Source organism: Mercenaria mercenaria, chromosome 9 (assembly GCF_021730395.1).
Source record: "Mercenaria mercenaria strain notata chromosome 9, MADL_Memer_1, whole genome shotgun sequence".
NCBI classification, from domain to species: domain Eukaryota; kingdom Metazoa; phylum Mollusca; class Bivalvia; order Venerida; family Veneridae; genus Mercenaria; species Mercenaria mercenaria.
In genome coordinates this window covers 69877205-69899000 of record NC_069369.1, presented here as the reverse complement: position 1 = coordinate 69899000, position 21796 = coordinate 69877205, and the positions used below count along the sequence as shown (strand labels likewise).

At 34.5% G+C, this 21796-nt stretch overlaps 1 protein-coding gene across 2 annotated transcripts; it reads left to right on the top strand.

Annotated features, from left to right (window-relative positions):
• Positions 1-11055: 11055 nt before the first annotated feature.
• On the top strand, positions 11056-20718 carry LOC123548099 (homeobox protein Nkx-6.2-like). Of its 2 annotated transcripts, none has more exons than XM_045335335.2 (3): positions 11056-12026; positions 16817-16983; positions 19987-20718. In XM_045335335.2, the coding sequence occupies exons 1-3, from the start codon at positions 11537-11539 to the stop codon at positions 20119-20121; spliced, it is 792 nt and encodes a 263-aa protein (XP_045191270.1). In that variant the 5' UTR covers positions 11056-11536; the 3' UTR covers positions 20122-20718. The 2 variants fall into 2 exon arrangements, with proteins under 2 accessions (XP_045191270.1, XP_045191269.1); XM_045335334.2 differs by having other exon boundaries at positions 16814-16983.
• Positions 20719-21796: the final 1078 nt, after the last annotated feature.

Below are 21796 nucleotides of genomic sequence, written 5' to 3'. Positions count from 1 at the left end.
TGATGAGATATTTAACATTGCAAATTTTATATATTGTAACTGTATTTTTTTGCCCCTTGTCCATCTTTAAGAATATTTAAGTTAGCATGGAAGCAGCAGATCTGTGTACATTGTATTTATTCAAATCCACAAATATGCAAATATGCAATATACATGTATATCCTAAACAGTGACTTGCCGTTGAATTAAATCACTGTTTGTAGTTCAGATGCGAGGGAATTATATCACGAGGGCGCAAGCAAATACCTTTTTGTACGGTGTTCCGTTTGGACGATCGTGACTTTTTATTTAATACTAAACCGCGATGCACGATGGTACGATGACGAAAACGCGATGGCGCGATGGCACGATGGTGAAACAACGATGGTACGGTGGTGAAAACGCGATGGCACGATGATGAAATCGCGATGGTGCGATGGTACGATGGTGAAATGTCGATGTAATATCGCATTTTCATCATCGTGCCATCGCGTTTTCACCATCGCACCATCGTGTCATCGCGTTTTCATCATTGTACCATCGTGCCATCGCGTTTTCATCATCGTACCATTGCGTTTTCATCATCGTGCCATCGCGTTATCATCATCGTACCATCGTGGTTTCACCATCGTACCGTCGCGTTTTCACCATCGTACCATCGCGTTTTCACCATCGTGCCATCGCGTTATCATCATCGTACCATCGTGGTTTCACCATCGTGCCATCCGGCGTTTTCACCATCGTACCATTGCGTTTTCACCATCGTACCATCACCTTCCGGTTAGAAATGCGTAGTCCCGTACACTTGTATTTTTGTCAACAACAGATGAATGTACCTCAATGTATTTTGTGAGACGAAATTTACCATTTAGATTCTGCTGTTTTGCAAAATGTTTAACAAAATGTTCAGTGCTCAATTCATTAAAACTGTAAAATCTTCAAGGCCACGTCCTTTATATTTTATGTATGCATGAAAGTAAAAAAAAAGCTGGAAGTAATAGTCACATAGTATTATTCAAACTCAGCTTGATCTTGTTAGGATGTAGAAGGTACATAGTGCAATGTGAAAATGAGATTGTATCAAGCCTGTATTTTACTGACACATATACTGTACCACTGCGCATGACCACCGGAAGGCGATGGTACGATGGTGAAAATGCGATGGTACGATGGTGATAACGCGATGGTACGATGGTGATAACGCGATGGTACGATGATGAAAACGCGATGACACGATGGTGAAAACGCGATGGTACAATGATGAAAACGCGATGGTACGATGATACGATGGTGAAAACGCGATGGTACGATGATGAAAACGCGATATTACATCGACATTTCACCATCGTACCATCGCACCATCGCGATTTTATCATCGTGCCATCGCGTTTTCACCATCGTACCATCGTTGTTTCATCATCGCGCCATCGCGTTTTCGTCATCGTACCGTCGTGCATCACGGTTTAGTATTAAATAAAAGTCACGATTGTCCAAACGGAACACCGTATTTTTGGATTCTAACACGTTATCAAGGATTATTATGTACAGCCAAGTTCTATGTGGGTTTTCCAGCGCGCCGCTTTGACGTTTGACGAAATGACGTAATAACTGTGACGTACAAATACCGAATTTTTGCATAATGACAGGGAAACAAATTGGGTCTTGTTAGAATTTCGTATAAACGACATTGGTTCAGTAATATCAAGCGTGAGTCAGAACAAGCTTGATCTTGCACCATACACCAAAAGCATAAACAAAATGACGTTGTAGAAACACAAAAAAAATCTTTAAAAATCGCCAACCAAACTTTAAAACTTTCTTAGCTCTTAATCAGGTTCAATTAAGAGTAAATTTGGACCTGTCGATCGAAGGTCATGTTCACCAAACCCTGATATATTTCACAACGTTTACATGTTATCACCCTCATATTCATATAGAATGTGTATTACTTCTTTTACACAGTTTGTCATTTTTAAATGGCTCTAATTGTAAACATGCATTTTGTCATATTTAAATGACCTGTCAGCTATATTTAGTGTCAATTTTAGCCAAGTACCTTGCGCCTATTTTTCTAAAAATATAACGTTACAGATTACGTTACCCCTAAAAATATCAGTAATAAACAGAGATCAGTTTGTGTTCAATATGTATGCATAACAATAACAAAATGTATAATAAAGCCTAACAAAACGATAGCCAATCTATATGTAACGGGACTTAGTGTACATACGTTACCATATTTAATATACTATAATAATTATCGAGATTTGCTTGAATCTTATTCTTTCGTTAGTTTAAAACAGTAGATCATGAACAGTCCAAGTACACAATATTTCCTACTAGACTTAGTTATGTGCGTGTTTAAGTAATTTACGCTACTACGTTACTAAATTTAAACTTCAAAATGATAACACATGAATGTTTTATTTCAAAGTTTAAAAAAGATTCGTGTTAAACGTTATATTAGTTATATTAAACATTTACGGTAAATGCATTCATTTTAACAGCATTCTATTAATGAATGAGTACATAAGGATTAAAGTAATTCCTTATTTACTGAATATCAATCAAATGTTACCGAGCGTATTATACCTATTTCAGCAATCATTTTATCTACGTTACTTAAATACTTATTAAGTAATTTACGTTACTAAAACTTATATCAAAAAAGTACACTAATGTACAGCGTAGACGTTTCATTATAATTTGAACAAAAATATTTGAATCCTAGCGGTATATAGACAGAATATGTATCCCATAAAACCCTGGCCAGGTTACATTATTGTCCGCATAATTGTACAGATTTATCCAGAGTAACCAGCCCTTGTTTTAGCACACAAAAAAGCTCTATTTCGTTATAAATTTCTTCACCATTGTTGGTCATTATAATTTCGAATTTAAATGAATGGCTGTCAGATCCCTATTATACCAGTTGCGGACATGATAAGTGAGGTTGCCCACTGGGCCTCCAAAATCGTATATGTACTCAGGTGAGCGATATTGGTCATACTGGCCCTTTTGTTTCATTATCAACTGAACAATTCTATCTCATACATAAATGTTAAGTTGACGAAAAATGCAAGAAATGTTAAACTATAATAAAAGACTTTCTATACTATGCATGCATGTATCTTTAATTGTCCATAAGCAGGGAAGAAATGGGTAAAAATGATATGATACAGTGAATATCTTTATATGAGGGACTTTTGCTATTCGCGGAAGGTGTGTGTGGGGGGGGGGGGGGGGGGGGGGGGGGGTTGAGGACGGGCAGGATTAATCCATAAATCTGAATACTTTATACGTCATTGCAAAAAATATCCACTCTTCAGAATAATTCTCTCACAACCATTGGATCAAAGTATCATCCACCAGAGCAAAATACATTTGACAATAGTATAATTTACATCCACTTCAAACTACCGTTTGAAATTCGACGATCAAAAGTGGATTATTTTTATCTTAAGGTTAATTACAATTTATTTGAAAAGCATACACAATGAAATTTGAAGAGATTTAAATTTCTCACCTTTGCACTAATATTTATTTAAGATGTTTAAAGTTACCTTTTATGGTCAGAGACCACCAATTCAAAAAAGTACATGGAACTTACTGGGAATGAGGTAAGTGTATACCTGGGAATAAGGTAATGTTTGTCAGACATGTAAACAAACCGATGTAGTGATTTTTTTTTCAAAATGGATTATTTTTACTCCATTTACAGTATTTCATTACACATTTTGACAAAATCTGCTATATTTTATGTGTATTGAAAAAAAAAGTTTTATCAAATGAATTCAGTCTCCCGCCATGGCAACGATGTAAACAGGGGGTCATCTCATTCACAGGAAAATTAAAGTACCACTATTCATATGTTTTTCGTCCGATATTTTGGTGGAACTAAGATAGTTCTTGAAAACAATGTGATTTGATATACATGTTTCGATTTATGGAAAGCCGTACACGCCATAATGTTATAATGGAAGCCTATGGGAAAACAATTGGTGTTCTCTAACCATATACCCAGACCTTCTACCACAAAGATACATTCTACCACAGAGATACCAAAATCATCATCAAAAACAACAATTTTGATAGTAGCAACAATAACAACGAAAGCAGCAGCGCCAAACACAAAGGTAGCAGACGAAGCAACAACATCATTATGAACGACAGTGACAACATAAAACTGTGGCAGTAACTACAAAAAGAATCACAACAGCGAAAGCAACAACAACAAAATTAGTGGAAACAACAACATAAAAGTAGCAGCAATATTATCATCAATAACAAAGCCATCAACACAATCAACAACATCAAATACGGCGGCAGCTACATCAAATAATTTCATTGGGGCGTTCGTAGCTGAGTGGTTAAGGTCGCTTGCCCCTCTCCGATATGGGGTCCAGCCTCGCTAGGGGTGTTAAATTCTCAATGTGAGGAAGCAATCCAGCTGGCTTACGGAAGGTCAGTGGTTCTATCCAGGTGCCAACCCGTAATGAAATAATGCCCGGGGGCACCTGGGGTCTTCCTTCACCATCAAAGGCTGGAAAGTTGCCATATGACCAATAATTGTGTCTGTTTGACGTTCAACCCAACAAAAAAACCTTCAGATATTTCATCATCAACATCAAGATCAACACAGCAGCAATTTGGGACACCACAACCACACAGCTAGAAGCAACGGCGCTGACAGCAACAACAACAGCAAATGACTAAAACACTCTCATATTCAACAAGAAAAGTTGCGGCAACTGTAGCAAAAACAACAACATTAATTGCAACGGTGACAGCAACAACAATAAGACCAATAGCATCAGCTAAAGCTGCAACAAATGCAACAACGGCAATTACATCGTTGATAGCAACACACACACAGAATTAAGAACAGCGATAACAGAAACAGCAACAATGGCAACATCAGCAGAAGCAGCAGTAAACCTGTGGCAGCAGCAGCAACAACAGCAATAATAACAACAAAAAAGATAACAGCGGCGGAAGCAGCAGTAAACCAGTGGCAGCAGCAGCAACAACAACAACGATAACCACAGCAGAAGCAGCAGTAAACCAGTGGCAGCAGCAGCAGCAACAACAGCAATAATAACAACAACAACGATAACAGCGGCAGAAGCAGCAATAAACCAGTGGCAGCAGCAGCAACAACAACAACGATAACCACAGCAGAAGCAGCAGTAAACCAGTGACAGCAGCAGCAGCAACAACAGCAATAATAACAACAGCAACGATAACAGCAGCAGAAGCAGCAGTAAACCAGTGGCAGCAGCAGCAACAACAACAACAATAGTAACAACAACAACGATAACAACAGCAGAAGCAGCAGTAAACCAGTGGCAGCAGCAGCAGCAGCAGCAATAATAACAACAACAACGATAACAGCGGCAGAAGCAGCAGTAAACCAGTGGCAGCAGCAGCAGCAACAACAACAACAACGATAACAGCGGCAGAAGCAGCAGTAAACCAGTGGCAGCAGCAGTAGCAGCAATAATAACAACAACAACGATAACAGCAGCAGAAGCAGCAGTAAAGCAGTGGCAGCAGCAGCAGCAACAACAACAACAGCAATAATAACAACAACAACGATAACAACAGCAGAAGCAGCAGTAAACCAGTGGCAGCAGCAGCAGCAACAACAACAACGGCAACAGTAACAATTGCAAAAACAACAGAGACTAATAAAAATTATAGATTGTAAATACTTACCAAAAAGTGATTTTACAAGTGAATAAGAGATAGAAAATCGTCAATGAACAATCGCATGAGTAAAAGTGTACTTTAGAATCGCGTATGTAAAGTGTATTAACAATTTTATTGTAATATCGCGTGTGCTAAAGCGAACTTTAATAAAATCCTTTGTGTAAAAGTGAACTTGAATAAATCGCGAGCGTGAAAGTGTATTTTACAGTTTTGCTATAGTAAATCAGAAATGTTGTATTTTAGACCAGCTGTTAACCAAGTTTTAATAATATGGGATATTTTAACGTAACCAATAACACTAATTAAAGTTACAAAATCTCGTCTTCCTAGAAGAGACCCCTATTATTCCTCTTCGAACTGCATGTCAGACTATCAGACCCGCAATCAACCTAAGTGAGTGGCGAGGTTAGTCTATTAGATGCTCCCTACTAGATATTGTTTTGTATTTTACAGATTTCTATTCACACGCTGACACCATCCCGTCAACCCTTGCGACTCCAAACCCATAACAAGATGATGGCAACAATAAATGGACGTCAGCTTGTGCCAAGAATTTCTGTCAGATTTATTTGCATTAAAAGCCTTCAATGCGAGGAAGATGTTCCCGAGCGACTCGTCGACAAACTCTTGACAGCTTGCAATATTTGCTTATATTGAAGCAGTAAGTGGGCAGAACTCAGAAGTTTGACTTTTGTGTTGTAGCATTGACAGCTCTACAAAATAGTCTATGATATTTAGAATAGCGTCATACAAAATGTTGTGGAAGCATGTTCAAGAGAAAATATTAATCAAGCATCAAAACAGCATACAGGATTGCATCGCTAAAATACTAATTATGTTTCAAGCATGAAGCAAATGTCTATGCGCGGTCTCAAAATATTCAGCTTATTGAGATTTTATATAGACAGGTCACAGACCCTTATATAGACAGGTCACAGACCCTTACCTTACCATTGGTTAGTTTCGTGACTGTGTTGAAAAAGAAACAGTCAGACGCTAGAGTTTTTGACTGGTTTCCATACTCAGTCATAAAACCTGTACTAACATTTTATGAACATCAGTTTGGAGACCAGTCTCAAAACTCCAAAATCTTATTGGTTCTTTCTGCAAATAAATTTGAAATTGACCAATAGCATGATAGCTTTCTCAGACTGGACTCCAGCTTCATTTGTATGACCTTTGAGAATGGGAATCACTGTCAGAGAGCCAGGAAGAAGTCATCGTACTTTCTGATCATTATAACAGAGATTTACAGATTTACGAAATTCTCCTGGTACAACAAAACACATTTATTAAGAAGCTATCATATCTCTTTGATACGAAAATGATGCTATAATATCAAGCATAATCTGATTACCTTTAAACTGATTATTTAACGAGATAGAGACTTAAAGGCGGCAGATCATTTGTGCAGAATTATGTATGTTACATGCAATCTATACTTAATCTACTTCAATAGTTTAAGACTTAAAGCTATGAAATATCACATCAAATGTGTCCCTTCATGTCTGCTATATCGGACGCCCATCCAGTAGACGGCAGAATCAAGTTCCGGGCGGTTCACAACCATATACAGACCATCGGGTCCGAGATTTTTTTATCATGAAAACTGAGGGTTGAGACAAATTTAAGAAGGTAACATTGTCACTGGTCACTTTTAGATTGTGCTTAGATTAACCGGATCACATTCACTAAACATTCATAAAATGGACAACGTCGCAGTGTCCTCACACAATGTTAGGCCCATTTCAAAATAATATCAAAACTGGTATAAAATGAGGAGAAAAATATTGTTAAGAATCTTCAGAGATGTATTATTTCTTTCATACTTCAGATCTGCATCGGAATTAGAAAGCTGTGAGTTAGTACTGCTGCTAATTATAATGAAACAGAATTCTACTTCGCAATATACAACCTCCTTAATGTATCAAAATATTAACAATGCACCTAGAATGAAATTTAAACGGAAATAAAACTAGCTTTTACCAATACCTCTACGGCCATCTCAATTTGAGCTGAAATAAATAAGAATAAACAAAACTAAAGTAATTGACAAAAACAGTTGTCCATAGCTTTCGCCATTATGCGACTACCATGCTGGTCCCATACTTATACCATGGAGCTATAAGACATATCTGTAACAACTCCCTGCTTATACAAAGAACTTGGCATACTGCAATATATGTGTACATTGTAATACATTTTGGCATTGGAGCTACGGGCCATAAATAATGGGCTAATAAAATCATTCGCCGATCCCGATGATGCTAAATGGGCCTTACTATATTCGTTTATATAATAAGACACGACTTCCTTGGTTATTGAATAACTTACAACGCTTCTAGATTTATTACCATGTGAAAAGTCACAGAAATTAGCGAAATAATAACATTTCCTCAAGGTTTGATGCAGTGTTTGTCTAAGCGATTTGTTATGGCTAATAAATAAGTTGTCGTCGTAACGTTTAATTAAACGGAAGTTACGCAAAATGGTGGTTTACACGGGTCCGATATCTAGCATGGTTCCATCAGCTACAAAGGGGCATAATTGAATTTCAGTGGCTCGTAAAAGCTTTATTCAGTCATTGTTGCAAGGTATGCTACTGACTGTTTAGCACCAAAAAGGAAGTGACTACCCGGTGTTACATGTGAAGTAGTCCAAAATGTAGTTCCATGCTGTTGATGAAATATGGTATTATGAGGCATATAAGGATGTGGCAGTTATTTTTTTTTTTTGGCTTGGTTTTTATAGCCTATTGTATTGAGAAAAGTTTTATACCACTTTTATTATGAATGTTCAAGTTTTAATTTTTATCTATTGAGAAAATGTCCACACAGGCAACATCAAATTTAATGGAAGCATCTTCAGAGTGTGTTGTTTTTCAAAACAGATTATTTTTTTCTTATACATAATATAACATCTCAATATGTTGTTTTATTTTTAAAATGAAGACTTACAAACTGGCTTTATGTGGTTTACGTATTGCTAATGCTCAAATTTAATATGTTGAAAATGTAGTCTCAAGATTTATTTATTTATTTATATGAAATAGAGAAGAATCTGAATTAGTGTAACGTAACCTAAAGAAGCCATTGCAGCAGGTGACTTAAACTTTACCATGTAAGTTCATTTTTTTTAAAGTGAATATTTCAGTAATTTAGCTTTAATATCAAACGTTAATGCAACCGATCTATTGTTAAATGTGAAATGAAAAAGAAGTGTGTCCAATTGACACTTACGTGAGAAATCTAGAGGCACAAAAGAACAATTCACTGTTGCATATATTCTTTAATTGGACGCAGTCATCAAAGATAATGTTAACCGCTTGTCGGCACGGTTAATTTGCGGCATGCGGTCTATTTTGTCAAGTACTTGTTAATGAAATCATTTCTTATATACCCGGGTGTAAGTGACTGATGATAGAAGAAAATGTTACACACCTCTTCTTGCATGCTGAGATAAAAACGCGGAATTATTGATCAATTTATCCGTTAATTATTATCATATTATTGTATGAATTAAATAATAATTCAGATATAATAGTGTGTAATTAATATGATATTTGAAAATGGTGAACTTATTTGTCTAAAATAAATGAAGGTTAAAACAAGTCTTGTTGATCTTCAACACATTATATCCAATCTCATAATAATAATATCATCATCACCGTCGTCGTCGTCATCATCAGCATCAGCATCATTATTATATTTCAGTATTATTGAAATTTTATCAGTATTCAGACAATCCGGACAATCATCATCATTATCATCATCATCAAACCTGCGTAGCAGCAGCACAGCGCGAAGTACAGTAGCAGATATCAGTCAGCCAGCATCAGCGCAGCAGCAGCAGTGCAGTGCAGTAAGTAGTGCAGCAGCGAGCAGTAGCGTAGAGTAGCAGCAGCAGCAGTAGCAGTAGCAGTAGCAGTAGATAGCAGCACGTGCATAGCATAGGTACAGCCAAGTGCAGCAGCAGCACATGCAGCGCGTACAAGCAGTAGAGAGTAGCGCAGCAGTAGCATGCATAAGTAGCAGTAAGTAGCACACGAGTGATAGCGTAAGTAGCAGCACAGCATAGACATCAGCACAATAGCAACAGCAGTAGCAGTAGCAGTAGAGTAGTAGCAGCAGCAGTAGCAGTAGCAGTAGAGTAGCAGCAGCAGCAGTAGCAGTAGCAGTAGCAGTAGAGTAGCAGCAGCAGCAGTAGCAGTAGCAGTAGAGTAGCAGCAGCAGCAGTAGCAGCAGCAGCAGTAGAGTAGCAGCAGCAGCAGTAGCAGTAGCAGTAGAGTAGCAGCAGCAGCAGTAGCAGCAGCAGCAGTAGAGTAGCAGCAGCAGCAGTAGCAGCAGCAGCAGTAGAGTAGCAGCAGCAGCAGCAGCAGCAGCAGCAGCAGCAGCAGCAGTAGAGTAGCAACAGCAGCAGTAGCAGTAGCAGTAGAGTAGCAGCAGCAGCAGTAGCAGCAGCAGCAGCAGCAACAGCAGTAGTAGTAGCAGTTGCAGTATATATCACTGTTCTTGATATCATATCAGTATTGAAAAATGAAACAATACGAAGCAAAGGAATAATGCTAATCATGCCTCTTATATAAAACTTAGTCATGTTTCATGTGTTAATCAGAAAGAGTTGAATGAATAAAACTTGCATAAAATAGAACTATATGTAAATAAATATCGATTGTCCTCATGGAATAAGAAACATTCAAAATATGCAAACAGCAAGGTTTTAGATAACTTGTACTGAACATATTTTACTGAATATTCACTGTATATTGTGAGTGCTAATCTTTGATGATTAATGCAAACTTTTCATATTGACATTATACCTTTTGCAACCTAGTTGTTTTCGAATTCTTATTAAAATTTAGTCTGCTTTGTCGTTGTGTTATTAATTCTATAACTGATGTGTGATCGTAGGAAACATGTACGTTGTGTTGTTTCTATAACTGATAGATATCGTTGGTAAACATGTATAAAGTGTTGATTCATTATGTGTACGTCATAAGAAACATGTAAGTTATATTGATCTATAACTGATTACATGATTGTAGGAACATTTATATACTGTAGTCTATAGAAACAGTATAGTATTTGACTTAAACTTAACATTGTAGACCGTGAACATGCTAACGTATTATTTTGCTTTGTAGACTTATCTATTATTTTTAGAAGAAAAACAAGTTATATTATAAATCAGTAAAGCACACATTATTCCGAATAAAAAAATCCAGATGCACCGCATGATGTCTTCATTATCAATGATGTGCAGCGATTGGTCAATAAATCGCTCCGCCTCGCCGTAATCCCCCAGCGTCCAATGAAATAATTTGACACATCCCATCATTTTATCAGATCATTTAGCAGGCACACATTAAACGGCGATTTATACAACTAATTTATCATTGATTCCCGCAAACCCAGCTTCATACTTCGATTGCCAAACAATTCGGATATTTTGCGACATTGCAGCAGACGAACTTTCAAATTCTTGACAAAGTGTCTTCTTCCGTGGCGGATGGATTGGAAATTATAACAAAATAAAGCGGAGCTTGATACCAAGCTTTTGTGTAATGGGCGTCGAAAATATGCGATAAGTTTCATTCTTTTCGCGTGAAACAGTTAATTCAAGGCATTTATAATATTGTGATGACATATTTTGATAATGGCTGGAATTCTCTAGATAGTATTGTAGACTCAGTGCTATAGACTCATATTTATCGCGACTATCTTGTGAATTTCTTTGAGTGATTGAAGTCAAGTTATCCTGTGAGACTATACACGGATCTATGTGATAAATATTTTTTGTTTGTTACTTATTTATTGAATATTTGGTGCTTTTGTATTTGAACATTATGTTAGACTACTGCTCAAGTTCTAGTTCTTCACCGCGGTACCAGTCACCGAGTCCAACAATGACGTCATTACCTTACAGTATGGCAGAAATGATGTCGTCTGCTAATATGGCCGCCAATATGGCTGCCGCTGAAAGTCAAAGACAATCTGCATTTGTGCTAAGCAGTCCGCAACTGGCGGCTTTACATAATATGACAGAAATGAAGACTCCTAGATCGTGTTCAAGCCCGCCAAATCTACAGAGTCCCTATTCAAACTATTCACAATCGTCGTTAAAACAGTTAAGTATAGCCATGTCACAAAGCGGCACTTCACATCGTATCTCAGACATTTTGAATCGTCCACTCGTGCAAAATCCTCTCGGACTTCCGCAGTTGAATGCAAGCATGTACCTCAATTCTCAAGCCGGATTCAAACTCGCCGAGCTTCCAGGACGGGCACCAATCTATTGGCCTGGCATGATCGGGGGACCAAACTGGAGACCGTCTTGTAAGTATTTTAAAATAATGAATTTATTAATATATCTAAAGTCTCATAAACATTTTTTGTTATATCTTTATTATATATTTTAGACGCCGATCGAACAGACTCTTTTTAATGAATGTAAATTAAAGTTATTTTAGCTATATTCTCATTAATTTGAGGAACGTCAGATATTCTGTCATTATTTGGTTCATAATCTAAAAATTGTCGTTTAACTTTCCTCTAGATTGGACACAAATTAAGGCACCGGATTTATATTTTCTAAAAAAAAAACTTCTAAAAGTCTAAACCTCCTTATTTCCGCAAACGATTTATAAAGTTTGTAGCAGTTTTGTGCAATGATTCCAGTATGGAATTTTTCATTTTTTTTGTTAGAAGGTATTATATCAAGTTTGTCATGAAAAAGTTTTCAGGATCTATTAAAGAAAACCCGGTAGTTTACTTGCTAAATACTTCCATATACATTTTACTGTTACCTTTTGGCGTGAAAAATATTTTTCATATAATGTATTTACAGAAAAATTATATATCAACCGTAGTTCTTAAAAAATGTTTTTCGTTTTTCTCAACGAACATTTAAGAGAACCTATCTTTTAAAAGAACAAAAATTAAATGTAAACTTATATTTGTAGAAAAAAAAATGTTTTTTGTTTCTTTTTTTGTGGTAGTATAATTTTTGTCAGGCATTGCATTGCCTAGTGATTTCTTTTACTCTGCTGCGTTTCAGTATGTGTTTTTAGCATTCTGTCGAAATGTATTCGCATGTTTTGTTTATTTTGCTGCAAGGAGTTAGAAAAATCAAATAAAAGACCAACTTAAAAATTAAATATATTTTCAAAACGCATCAGTAATATTTTAAATAGTTCTAGATCCTAGATAACGCACAAAGATCCCCTCATATATTCCTCTTGAACACTACATTTCATTTTTTTTCTTTAGAATATTTGTTAACCAAGACTAACACATATTAACAGGGGCGGGTTGGGAAGAGAAATTATTACTTTACCAGTATAATTTTGTAATAAATTAATAAAAATGTTATTTTTATATACGACATATAGATATCAGAAAGAACCAGACAGCAGACATGAAAGATACATTACGCTGCGATAATTTACATTACGCTGTGGATTACTATCACGTTATCTATGTCATTAATAACATTGATAATTGATTGATTATTGCTTCATTGATTGATTGATAGTCATCGCTGATACCGATATGTGGCTGAATGATTTAATATTTCGATTTACTGACATAGAAAGACTATAAAAATTATGCTGCAGCGATGATGACGACATTACAATTTGTTAAATTTGTGACGAAACTTTATTTCAATTTTTTACCAAATGAAAGTAACGTGTAAGATAAAAATGTTATAATTGGGCCACTTATCATTCTAATGGTTTCCCAAATAGGAAAAATCTTATTTACCTTCTGAAAATATATGTAGTATTTACGTTTCTAACGAATATTTTATTTACCTTTCGCTCACTTTAAATAGTAGTACAGGCCTTTCTATCATTTTTTTTCAAGATTTATTGAAATAAACAATACATTTGAACATTTCGCTGCTGACTATGAGGCAAGTGGAATATAATTTCCGAGGTATGAGACTACAAACTCTTGAACGTGGAATAATATGAATTATATGGTTATGAAATATATTTCAGTCTAATATTTCTATTTCATTTAGTAGTTTCATATCTCTGAAATCAAATTTCAGTTCTCTCAGAGTAGACTAAGTTTGTTTTTCAGTATAATATAATAATAATAATAATAATAATAATAATAATAATAACTTTATTTTAAGAGGATAACATATTTGGCTATAGCCAGTCTAACATATGGTCCTCTAACATAATAATGTAAAATAATACTATATTAAATGCGTATCATAGACAGTGAAGTGAAAGACATGAAACAAAATAACGTATTATGAACAAATTAATTCTTGGTGGCATAAAAAGTATATAGTACAATGACGATAGATTAAAATAAGATAAAATTATGTACAAATGGTGAAAGAATAAATGTTATTTGTAATCCGCGCACCAAAACCCGAAAAAACTCTAATGTGAGACGCTTAAGTCGTTACATGTATGACGCTGTGCCTAATGAACAAAATGGTTAAAACTTTGTTACAACAACCGTGTGACTATAGGCGTGAAATAAAAAGTGTATTTGATTGTTTTAATTTATAAGATATAAATATATATATTTCACTTGTGAGTTTGCATTATAAATATAGCCTCTGGTGTTAATTCAGTAAAAATAGATTTTGATCTTACTCTTAAAGTAACCAATATTCTCCATATTATTTCAGCCTTTACATTCAAAATAATTTTCTAAATCGTTTTCTGGCGAGAAGTTCAAAACTAACTAATGTATTTTCATTAGAAGTTCTTTAGCATGATGCGTTATATGGAAGTTATTGTCAAGTTTATCTTAAGAGATATTCTGGAAAATCTTATGAAAATGACGGGTAGAATGAGTTTTCTTCCACATCGAAATTGATAGTTATGAATTATATTTCCAGGCCTGGAACATAGCTAAAAAAGCCAGAATACCTGTTTTTTTAATATATTTAAAATCAGGGAATACTCTAGAGTCCACAACCTGAATTTAGGATCAACAGCAGGCTAAGTGAGCAAAATAGTTTTAAAAAATCAAACACAAAATGAACAAAAAAAAACAAACAAGAACGCACATGCATCTGCACCTCCCTCCCCTTCCATCATCCGGTTACTGTTACACACCAGGCCCGGTTAGGGATTTGAACACATAGAAAACAATAAACACTGTTCACTGATCAGCATGGAGCTTAATTTAGCAATAAATTGACCTGTATAAACAAACTGCTTATCATCTGACATATCTCATGAAACATGACTGCCAAGATTGCAGAATAATTAAGGGCTGATGGCCCTTAATAGCCCTGCAATTGGTCCAGAAATTAGCCCCATGCAGCTCTGACATGGTCTCAGGGGATTTTTGGGTTTCAACAAGTCTTCAGATTCAAGGGAAAAGGAAAGGATGTCGAGTTTTTCTCCTTTTTTTCGGTTTACAAAATCTAACTTTCAGTTCTTGCTAGGAACTCCTCCGCACCCATCTCAATCCAGTATTTTGCATGTGTATATTGCTGATCATTAAAGTGCTGAAAATTTTAGACTAAATCAAGTAGCCATATATTTCAAGGACATTCATTCTTCGTAAAGTTTTAAAGATATTCAACGCACATCCTTCGGTACATTCATTAATTTTTAGATACTAACTTTAAATGTAGAAAATCCTCTTCAAATGGATCTAACTTGACCAGATTTATAAATAAACTCTCTTTATAAACTATATCTCATTTCAATGTCGTGTGTAACATGTAGAACAGTTATCTGTTTAAAGAACTACCAGCTTATTTATAATGGTAGTACAAATCTATTGGTCAAAGCTGTACATTTATTAGGTGCATAACACACGGTACTTTTTATACATAAAACCTTATGTTTACACGGATACTAAAGTAATTGCATGAATTTTGGTCTAATATATCTTTAACGGAATTTTGAGTTTTATAAATTTATGTTACTCATTCTGGGACGCACTAAAAAAATTTATCCCCAATTGTACTCCGATTTGACATATGATATATACCTTGCTTGGGAGTTAAAATTAATTTGGATTTATAAAATATCCATGTCGATTTTGTTCATAACCGCTTTTATGCTAAATGATTTTTGAAATAGGGAAGAGAGTTCGGACAAAAAACATGTACATTTGTTTGTCAAGGAGATACAAATGTATGTTAGTGTATATATACCATTCTTTCTTGCTACCGCAGCCAAAGGTAACATTTTAATAAGTCTTTCTATTACTAGTAGTAAAACTTGCATGATTAAATGTATTTTATCTCGTTTCCAGCTCTAATTTTGAATTTATGTATAAATGGATCTGTTACAAACCTTTCAGGATATATAACATAGCATAAAAGCACCATTTTTACATAAAAATTTTTACAGTTCCGATATTATAAATGTTGAGTGGCATGGAAAACATTTTGGTCATAAAATATATATATTTTAAAGATATTTCTAAAAGCCAAAACAAAAAGTTATAATTACCATCCCTGGATACTAATAGAATGCTGTGTAATTTGTGCCTCGAACGTGCAAAATAAAGGCGCAATTTACGAAAAAAGCATTCTACGTTTTTTGTGGATCATAATCGTGCGTTTGTAGACTTTCTTAGAATGATTTGATAAGAAAACTCGAAGACTCTATTTTCAGTACACAAATCTCTAAAATAAATTGTGAAGACATTAATTTCGAAAAAAAAAGAGAAAAAATACCAAGTGTTGCTTGATTGATACATGCAAACAATCCGTAAAAATCCATTGTGTTTCTATTACATGTATTTCTTCATTTTGAAAATGGAACGCAAATCTATATAATTTAGTCTTTTAACAATACAAAAATAAAAAAGTAGCGTTTCAGAGAATCATAAACCATTTGTAAGAAACAAATTTCATAAAGTAATATTTAAAAAATTCACATGAGCAGTGCATAAAGACAGCTTGTATAACTTAATAAATAAATAAATAAATAAATAAATAAAAATAACCACTTTTGAAGTTTGTAATATTTTAAAGCCCCAGTACTCTCCAGTTAATACATAAACAGATAAAAAAAAGAGGCACTATGAAACATAATAATAATATGTTGCAACGACAAACTTGAGCTACCTGATCGTCAATTCAATTTAAAGTACCTTATGTATGCATATAATATTTTTTTCTTTAGCAGGGAATATGATCATAGACAAAGATGGCAAGAAGAAACACACGAGGCCCACATTTTCTGGGCAACAGATTTTTGCCCTCGAGAAAACGTTCGAGCAGACGAAATATTTGGCGGGACCGGAAAGAGCGAGATTAGCATACGCACTGGGCATGTCGGAAAGTCAGGTCAAGGTCAGTACTTTTTTTTAAGTTTTGGATGCACTAAGACACTGTATTAATACTGAAAAAGAAAATATTCACATTCCTTGAAAATTTAAAAGTGAAAAAAAATATTTCAATGGGAGAATGTCGGTTACTTATGAAAGAAGGAAGGTTTATGCAATTTATTTTGAAAATAAAAGACTCGGCACAAGTTTTGTTGATTACGATTGTGAAAATCAAGAAAATTTTCAGAATGAATCACTGCGAAAATGAAATAAAAGGAACACATTTATAGGTTTATTATTAATGTGCATATACAAATTCACAAATGTAGTGAATGTTATTGTGTAAGACGACCTAAGCAGACAATATAAGTATAAAAATGACGGATTGACAAAAATAATCAGCACTTGATTATTTCTTTCTTGTTTGATTTCATTTTAGAATATAAGAAAATGACGAATGATCGAATATCATCGTTACAATCCTCTTTTCGCACGCATTATTTTGATTTATTACAGAAACTTAGCGACATTTTATCGGAATATCTCGGCTCCTAATCTGTTTTGAAAACATAACCAAATGTTCTTTGGAAGGAAAAAAGAAATTCAACATCAATGTCAAAAATAAGCAGTCTGTAGAGGCAGTATAAAGATAATATTACTACGAGGGTTTTCGACGTCGTTCGAGAATTTGTATTAAAAGCCAGTAAGCTATGTTCGCAAGTGAACAATCAAAATTCATTCACTGGTGTAATAAACATCACATTTGTAATCAAGTAATAGTAAAATAGTGCTATCTTTTCACTATGTCGCGTAAATAATGATTAAATTGCACTGGTGATGCAGATTGTTTTTATTTATACACATATTCACTTTAAGTTTGCATTGGAAAGATTTAAAGAGGAAAATTATTAAAACTTGAATAAAATTGTGACATTTATGTGTGGTTTTAAGAGATAGTTCTGACATAATTTTGTTGAAGTTTTCAAGACGTTTTCAACTACTTACGAGCCTTAGGGCTATGACAACATTAAGCCTATTTTAAAAATAATTCTATACGTCCGTTTCCAGTTATCATTTCACTGTATCGGACTTTAAGCTTGACCTTTGATCTATTACAACCAAAATCCTGGGAAATCCTCTCTTCACTTTCTTATTAAATCTATTCGTGAAATATTGGACGGAATTAACAAGTAAAAGATACCAAAGTGAAGATATATTCACTTATCTGCTTTCATAAGATTAATGTTATTGTATATAGGAATTATTTCAGAGTTATTGAACTCGTTGTCGGTACGTCCAGATGGTTCAAGACTGACTTTTGATGTCGATATGAGGTCTTAGAGATATTATAATTAAATGATCGTGTGAACAGTCAATAGAATTTTCCCAGAGGAACTGGAACGGGAATTTTATTAATGACGTGTACACAACAACACAACACATCTTCTTAACAAATTGTACATAAACACAAATATTTTGTATCACGTGATCATATAATATTTATATACATAAGAAACGATACATATAATCTGCGGAATTAAGATGAAATATTTTGCTACTCGGAAAATTTATTATAACAGACTGTTCTGATTAAAAACTGAAATATTATATAATGTACGCGGGTGTGTGTGTGTGTGGGGGGGGGGGGGGGGGGGTTATCTCAATTTTCATTAAGCAGATAAGAACTATAGTATTGAGTGTTTGAACATATTCGATCCGATGAGCTTAATATGTACCTGATCTGAATTACAATATTTTTTCAAATGGTTATGCAGTTATAAATTATCATAATATAAGTAATTTATTGATAATCAGAAATACATTCAGTGCCAGTTTTACGTCACATAATACTTGGCAACTTATATCAGAATTGCATCGTTACTGATGGGACACCTGCCCCATGGTGACTCGAGTCAGAAATTTCCACTACTGGGCTTTCTAGATGGACCAGAAAAGCTTGTATTTATGTATATTTTACGTGTAATGTAATATACTATAGAGATATCTTAAAAAAGAAACTAGTTTCTTTTTTTCTACCCCTTAGATATTTTCTGAAATTTAGCACTCACTTTACTTTAGAAAATACAGCATATAGGTTATTCATTTTAGAGCCTGAATTTTGAACGGCTTTAAAGACGCATTTTATACATACAAACTTCAAACATGTGTGACCTTTTGGAAATGCACCTTATAAATAAATGAAAAATCTTTTATATTTTATTACAACTAAATGAAGACTATTCCTTCTTTGATAATTATTTTAGAATATATTTTACATTCATCAATGCTATCGACTGTTGCACGACATAAAGTTAAGCTGAGTTCATCGACATTGCAACATATGCGTTTATTGTTGAAATCGGTAGAGAAAATGCTCTTTTATATCTTTAAGTTTATGAGGTATATATTTTTGGGCTATAAACTGGCACTAATTCTGCATTATTTGAACCGTCTGTTGTTAATATTTTCCACAACGAGTGGGTTACTCAGGATTTAAAACATAAAATCTACATAAAACCTTATTATGTAGTCTATTGTGGCTTTATGTTTTATAGATTTGAATAATTTGTCTTTAAGAGTGAATCAACACAAAGGGATAATGTTCACAGGTAGTCGAAGTAATTTCCATTTCTTTTAAAATGGCGATATTTCTGATAATCCCCGACACTTAAACCGAAATTTCAGGTCTTAAGCCCGCTTAATTTTGTGCATGTCAACCGGAAATGGAAGTTAACTGAGGCATTATGGGTTTTAAAGTCATAGGAACGCTGTTGTTCGCATTGTTATGAGCATGTCAAGTGCGAAAATAATGCAGACTGGTCACGAATATATGTGAATTTCTATGTTTTTATTTCATTATTTTTTCCCTCATATTTTCGTGGCGCCGAAAAAACTTGCAGTACTTTACATAGACAGCATTCCCGGTAGTTTAATTCTGTTTTCATAGAAACATTAGACATTACTATTTGAAAATAGTTAATTCTAATAAAGTAGAACTACTATAGGTACATATGTATTCAAATTTTAGGTATGGTTCCAAAACAGACGAACAAAATGGCGGAAGAAGCATGCGGCGGAAATGGCGTCAGCAAAAAAGAAACAAGAATTCGCAGAATCAATGGATGATGGTTCCGACCAGGAAGACGACATAGCAGATTGTTGAACTGATAGAATACAAACACACAGGGTACCAGTTATACAAAATGGCATCTATGTATTATTAGTACATGGCTGAACCTCATCTACATAATTCTTGACTAAAAACCGTCACCGTACCTTGCAGGATCGGGAATATACGAAACAAATGTCAAGTGATATTAAAATATATATCTGTGTTCTAATGGTTTATGATCCATTAATGATATTATTATACATTTGTAGAAGGATTATTTCCTCCTTAGATGGATATACGTGTTATAACATTTTTCAATAGGGACAGCTGTGTGACTAGTTTATGTAACTTGTCCCTCGTGTCACTTAAACTGTCCTTGTGAAATCCATTAAAACTGTGATTAAAACATTATTATGTGTTACAATTGGAAAAAACTGTGTGCTATGAAAACTCAGAATGAGACCAGATCTTTAGATCTAATAAATGGACTTCTTGGAAGCAGTGTTTTTGCTGACATGGGTTACAATGTCTATAGATTGCACGTATTGCTGTATATTTCAGTATAAATGTTTAGATTGCATGTTTGTCTGTATAGATTTTGTTATAATAAATTATCAAAAGTAATAAAATATGAACATAATTTTACGATACGACGGTTACTTTTTTTTTCTGTCAGTTTGTGTTTTGTTCAAGGGAGATAACCCCTTAAGCTATTCAAATTTTACATGTTACTTCCCCTTATCGGCCAATATTTTGCGTTCTCGCCGGTAAACAGTCTATCCGCAATTTAGTTTCATTAGAAATTTGTTTTTATTTTTAAATAAATACTAGTTTACACTTATTGCATGGCTTATCGGTCAATAGTCAAAAACTATTCCCCGAGGTCACATCAGAAATAATTTTTCAATTTTTTCTTGAATATTTGATATTAGCGCAGCAATATCAGGTGTTGAACTATAGACCAGTCAATAGTAGAAACTATGAACCGGCGATTTAATTATTTTGAATTGAGTCCATTTGTATACAAGGATAAAAAAAGTGTCTTTAGTGTTTACACACACGACTAAATTTTTCATTAACAATATCAAATGGTACGAAAGAAAAATCCTCAACTCGAACGTGTCGGCTGCAACGTGAGAAAAGTAACTTGAATCTGAAACATTTCTTATATCAAAGCGGTGGTTATTCATACGTTCATGTTAAGGACACGAAATGTACACCAGTACTTAGAATATTCTTCATCACATCCTAACTCAAGTAAGCGCGGGATCCAACTTAGGTAGGCCAAAAGATATAGACGTATTATTTCTGATGAGACACAGTTTGATAAAATTTTACCTGAATTACGACAAAACTTAATTAAGAGAAACTATCCCGCTATTATTGTTGAAAATGCGTTAACAAGATTTCCAGTGTCACAGACGGATGCGCTAAACCAGAGAGAGAAAAAACTGACAGTGCAGTGGTACATCGCACTATGTGTTACAACCAATCATTACCTAACACAGGTGTATATTGCATAAATACTGGGATTTTTTACAACTATCGAACATCAGAAATGTGATACATTTGCATACGCAAATCAGTTGTTGCGTTCAAACGTCCACAAAACGTAAAGGATAAATTAGTAAAATCTAAATTTTCAGAACACAACTTTATCAATTTTAGTTCTGTTAAATGTAACAGGCGTAGATGCTCCCATTGTTGTAACTTTGTTGAAGATTCA

What these genes read in the sequence shown, in the direction of transcription:
- LOC123548099 (XM_045335334.2), top strand. Translation starts at nt 11,537, where the DNA reads ATGTTAGACTACTGCTCAAGTTCTAGTTCTTCACCGCGGTACCAGTCA. An exon ending in ACCAAACTGGAGACCGTCTT is followed by an intron (nt 12,027 to 16,813) that starts GTAAGTATTTTA and finishes TTTTTTCTTTAG; the next exon opens with CAGGGAATATGATCATAGAC. An exon ending in TGTCGGAAAGTCAGGTCAAG is followed by an intron (nt 16,984 to 19,986) that starts GTCAGTACTTTT and finishes TTCAAATTTTAG; the next exon opens with GTATGGTTCCAAAACAGACG.